Source organism: Bos indicus, chromosome 11 (genome assembly GCF_029378745.1).
Source record: "Bos indicus isolate NIAB-ARS_2022 breed Sahiwal x Tharparkar chromosome 11, NIAB-ARS_B.indTharparkar_mat_pri_1.0, whole genome shotgun sequence".
Taxonomy (NCBI): domain Eukaryota; kingdom Metazoa; phylum Chordata; class Mammalia; order Artiodactyla; family Bovidae; genus Bos; species Bos indicus.
In genome coordinates this window covers 105991344-105996608 of record NC_091770.1, presented here as the reverse complement: position 1 = coordinate 105996608, position 5265 = coordinate 105991344, and the positions used below count along the sequence as shown (strand labels likewise).

Genomic DNA, 5265 nt, shown 5'->3' with positions numbered 1-5265 from the left:
ACGGTTAAGTGTCTGCCTGCAATGTGGGAGACCCACGTTTGATCCCTGGGTCGGGAAGATCCCCTGGAGAAGGGAATGGCAACCCACTCCAGTGCTCTTGCCTGGGAAACCCCATGGATGGAGGAGCCTAGTAGGCTACAGTCCACGGGGCCGCAAAGAGTCGGACATGACTGAGCGACTTCCCTCTCGGTTTCCCTCTGTAGGGAGATCCTTCCTCCCATGGACAGGAGTGAGCACCAGCAAACGTATGATCAGGAATCCCTCCTGGACGCTAGGAGAGTTAGCCGACTCCAAGGCAGTCTCAGCTCAGCCACGGTCACTTAACACATCGGCCACAGTGGTTTTGGATAAACACATGCCTGTGATCACTACCTGCTGAGCAAGCAGGTGTCTGCAATAGCAAACTCCTCTTCCTGAAATGGTTAAGAGCCTCTGGGGAAGTAGAGACCCAACAACAGAAAATTAAAGAGCAAGCACGGCCGTCACCGGGAGCCCGCTCCTCCGGCTGTGTCCACTAGATGCCTGCAGGTCTGGCTTCCGGTTTAGAACCAGCTTGCAGACTGGGCGTCCCCGGGAGCCCCGGAGCTGGGAGGAGGATGGCCTTTCGGGGCAGGACGTGCCCCCTCCCCATCCCTTCCTGCTGGGGCCCAGGGTCTGAGTGCTGGCTGGACAGGCTGACCGCTTCCCTCTGCCGGGAGGGCCCCAATCCCCTCCTGGACAGACGGCTCACCGTCTGAAGCTGACCACCACGAAGGGCGGGTGAAGGAAAGGGCTCTGACCCTGGGGGACCCTCAGGGAGGGGGCCTGTCAGGGGCTCTAGAGACATCAGCCCCTGTGGGCCTTGAGGCCTCAGGAGGGCAGGGCCAAGGCTGAGTGCAGAGGTGGGGTCTGGAGCCCCAGCACAGCCCCTCGCCGTTGGCAGCACCCCCGCCGGCCCCCCTCTTGCGTCGATGCTGCTCCCCGGTTGTGCTCCAGGCCCCCTACCTCCCAGGTTGCTCCTTCCTCCCAGTGGGCTGCTCCAGGCTGACCCTGTGCCCATCAAGGAGCAGCGCTGAAACCACCGCACTGGCTCCGTTGGGAACCCAGCACAGGAGGTGCCCCAAAGTTCAGCGCTCACCGCCCCCCTCCCCTAGGAGCCACCAAGGCTCCTGCAGTCCTGCCCCTGCTCCGGAGGCCGGAGCCTGGAGGGCCTGGGGCTGGGGAGGAGCCAGGCTGGCAGGAGCTGGGATGGCAGGCATGAGGCCCGGCCCCAGGCCTGGGATGCACTGGGGACCAGGGAGGGAGCCCTATTAGAGTTCCGCACCCTGGAGCCGGCGGGGTGCTGGGCTGCTCGGGTGGGCAAGACCCCCATGTGGGCCCACCACCTACTTGGGTCACCCTGAGGCCCCTTCTGGAGCATTCAGGGGGCTCCCCTGGATCAGCTCATTGGGTGGAGCGCCCACCCAGCCCTTTTCCTCTCGGGGACCCCCTGGGCCCAGGAGGCCATGAGAAGTCCAGGCCGGCCCAGGCGGTCCTGCCGGAAAAGTGGCGAGTAAGGTGGGGTGGGGTGGGGGGTTCGTGTGCGCGAGTGCGGGTGTGGCCACTGCGGGTGCTCTGGAGTCGTGCTCATATCCAGCTCTGCAGGGACCCCTGTGCGACCCTCGAGGGGCTGCTCGCTGTCTGTGGCCATCTGCCCACTAGACCACAGGGACAGATGGCCCACTCCTGGGGTGTGGGCTCCAGGGGACACACCGGCGTTGGGGATGCTGGCTGAGTTACAGACCAGCAGGTGGCAGATGGGAGCTGAGGGGCTTGGCACTGGCAGAAGAGGTCAGAACTGACCCGGCCCGGCCCCCCCACTCCAGGTCCCATCGTGAGCCGGCAGCAGGCGCTGCGGACAGATTTATTCGGGCCTCACAGGCCGTAGCATACCCACAGTTCCCCCCTCCAACGACCATGGCCACGCGGATGTCCCGTGGTGCCCGCGGCAAGCCACCGCGTCCAGGCGCGCCTGCGCTACAAGAGGTTGACCGCGGCCACCACCTGCTTACAGCCGTTGACGGCGAACTCGCGGCCGGCCACGCGGTAGTAGCTGAGCTGCGCGGCCAGCAGCTCGGCGCGGGCCTGCTCGGGGAAGAAGCCCTCCCCGGCCATCTCGTCCCGGAAGCAGTTGACCACGTCCCGCTTGTCCAGCAGCAGAAAGGGCACGATGGCCGCGGCCTCCCACAGCGGGTGCTGGCGGACCAGCAGTGCGTGCAGGCTGGCGCGCAGCTCCTCCTCGGCCGCGCGCAGCTCCTCGGCCCCGTCGGCGCGCCCCGCGCGGGACGCGTTCTGCAGCACGAAGCGCGTGACCTCAGCGCCGCCCGCGCCGCTGAGCAGCACGTAGACGGCGTTGTGGAAGCGCGGCGGCCGCTGAGGCTGCAGGAGGCCATGCAGCTCGTCCAGCAGCGCCGGCGGCAGCAGCTCCGCGTCGTCCAGCACCAGGAGCGGGGTCTTCTCCTCCGCCTCGGCCCGCGCCAGCACATCGGCCACACGCCGCGCCAGCTCCTCGCGGCAGCCGGTGGCGGCGCGCGGCGCGGGGCAGTGGTGGCGCGTGTGGTACTGCAGCACAAGCGCGCCGTCCTCCAGCACTGCGCGGAAGTGGCGCGCCAGCAGGCGGCCCACGTGGCTCTTGCCCACGCCGCTAGGCCCGTGCAGCGCCAGGAGCAGCGGGCGGCTGTGCACGTGCGTGGCCAGGTAGTCCCGCAGCAGAGCCACGAGGCGGCCCACGGCCGCCGGCTGCCCGAACACAGCGCGCTGCAGCGTCTTCTCCAGCCCGTCGAGGTCATAGCGCAGCGCGTTGTCGTCCAGGTTCTCAATGGCGTTGAGCACCTGGAAGCCCACGATGGCCACAAGCAACAGCAGGCAGCGCTGGGCGCGGCTCTGGCGCTCGGCTCGCGGCCCGAACTTGCGCGAGGTCTCGGGGTAGAGCACCAGGCGGCTGCGCCGGCGCCGCTTCCGCGCGGGTCTCGAGGCCCGCTCCGCCGGCCCGTCGAAGGTGAAGAACTGCGGCTGCTCCCGGGGGACGCGCAGCGCCGCAGCCCCGGGGTCTGGCGCCACGGCCGGCGAGGGCGGCCGCCGCTTGCGCAGGAGGTGCACTTGGTGGCGCAGGCGGACGACGGCGCGCACGGGGGCGATCACGCTCGGGCTGGGGGCGACCGGGGCCGAGGGCTCGGGGCTGGACTGGCCGCGGTCCATGGCGCGGGGGCGGTGCTTGGCATGCAGGTCGCCCTCCCTGCAACAGGAAGGCGGGGATGGTCTGCAGACTTCCGCCTGGCAGACTGGGACCCTCCCTCGGGATCTCACCCCCGCTGCGAGGCCCCCCGGAGGGCGCCCGCTGCCGGGAGACCGGGACCAGCCTCTGCCCAGGAAACGCCTCCCCACGGGGCCCCAATGCAAATCTCTCGGGTCCTTGCATAAACAGCCTCGGGCCTTGAGGAAGTGACTGGGCGGGGTGGGGGTGGGGGGCGCAGTTTATCGGCCGGCAGGCCTCCCGGGCTTCCTGGAGGAAGGGTTCGTGCCGGCCAGGCGCCAACTAGGGGTAAAGCAGGGTCAAGGCCGGCCCCGCCCCTGCTGCAGCTTGCCTGCCGGGCGCCTAGAGAGGCCAAGGCGAGCAGAGGTCCGAGCACCCCGGAGCTCGGAGGTGTCCCACACACGAACCCTGGGCTGGGGCGTACGGGGGGGACTTCTCTCCAGATTGGGCTCGAGCCCCGTTCCCGAGCTGAGGCCAGGCCTCCCAGCCCCAAAGGAGGATCCTCCCAACATCCCTCCGGGGGTGGGGGGCGCCGGGAAAAGAGACGGGTGGGGGTGGGGTGAAAAGATGGACAGAAAGACAAAACAAAAGAGAAGGAGGGATAGTCCATGAGGAGATAGCTGGAGAAAGGTGGGGTGATGCCCTGGCCCACCCCAGTACCTGCAGCTGCGTCAGATCAGGCTCTCAACTGGCCCCCAGACCGGCACGCCTGCCCACGCCCGAGGCTGGGGCTGGCCACTCAGGAAGCCGACAGAGCGGGCTTCCCTGTGCAGGTCAGGGTGGTAAGGGGCCTCACTGGGTCAGCGACACCTGCGGGTACCCTGGGAGCGTCCGGACTGGAGAAAGCCCTGGGGAGGTTTCCGCTTCTTTGCAAAGGAAGTGAGTCAGGGGTGCGGCGCGGGCGGGACTTAGGCTGGACGGTGGCGCCAGAGGGGAGGCCTGGCGGGCTTGCCCAGGTCCCCAGCCGATGGGTCACCTACCCTCCTCAGCCCTGCAGACCTCCTAACTCTGCCCAGCCCAGGACACCCCCAGGACGCACCTCCCCTCCCCTGGGGCCACGGACCCCAAGCTCCCCAGGGATCTCTCCTCCTGCACCTGATGCCTCAGGGCCCGTGGTGAGGGGGATGGGTGTGTCCAGGCTGCCTGTTCGCAGGAGCGGAGGGGGTGGGAGGTCCTCTCCCCCTTCTGCTCCCTCAAGCCTAATCTGGGGGCCCTGCAAAATAGGGTTCATTTCTTTTTCCTCCCTCTTCTGCCAGGACCCGGTTCCGTTGCCCCCACCCATCTCTGCCTTTGTCCCCTGTACCCCAGTCTAAAGCCCCCCCAGAGACAGGGCAGCACACGGACAGAAGCCCTAGAACTGGGGAGAAAGCCCCACACCGGCTCCGGCCCTAGCGGGAGAGCAGATTCAGCAAGAACTTGGGCCAAGAGTTGGCAGGTGGAGACTGGGTCCTTCCCCAGCCACCAGCTTCACGCGGCCCCACCCGAGCAGGCTGGCCAGCCTGGAGCGCCCTCTGGTCAGGAGCTTGTGTCTGCAGGCTGCCCGGGGCAGGTCTGCTAACCAGTAGAGCCCGCAAAACCACACTGGCTCTGAGCCCAGCTGTGTCCCATGGGCGCTGGCGGACCTGAGCCCCCTGATCCTGTCCTGCCCACGGCCCCTCATCCTCCCTGTCTTTCCTCCTCCACACGGGTGCCTCTGCCCAGCGCACCACCCCTCCCCTCTCCCTAGCTTCCTTCCACCTCCTTGCACGACCTGCATTCAGGGAAGTATTGGTTGTGGGCTGGGGGTTCCGCCGTCCCCAGAAGACGGGGCCCCTGCCTGTCTACGTGTCTGCGCTCTCAGGCAGCCTCACTGAGAAGCCACGGCTGCTGCACACCCTCCCCCCAGCCTCAGACCTGCCCCTGTCACCTGCCTGCTGCCTCTGCGCTGAGCCAGGGACCCAGGCACCCCTTGGGCGTCCCCCATGTGGCCTCCACTCAGGGGGACAGGACAGAAA

General features: G+C 67.9%; 1 protein-coding gene across 1 annotated transcript; it reads right to left on the bottom strand.

The window, feature by feature from the left end:
* Nucleotides 1-1866: 1866 nt before the first annotated feature.
* Nucleotides 1867-4224, bottom strand: TOR4A (torsin family 4 member A). The gene is made up of 2 exons (XM_070799761.1): nt 3932-4224; nt 1867-3253 (listed from the first exon to the last, which is right to left on the bottom strand). Exon 2 carries the CDS (start codon nt 3214-3216, stop codon nt 1996-1998), a length of 1221 nt encoding a protein of 406 aa, XP_070655862.1. The 5' UTR covers nt 3217-3253; nt 3932-4224; the 3' UTR covers nt 1867-1995.
* Nucleotides 4225-5265: the final 1041 nt, after the last annotated feature.

What these genes read in the sequence shown, in the direction of transcription:
- TOR4A (XM_070799761.1), bottom strand. Translation starts at nt 3,216, where the DNA reads ATGGACCGCGGCCAGTCCAGCCCCGAGCCCTCGGCCCCGGTCGCCCCC.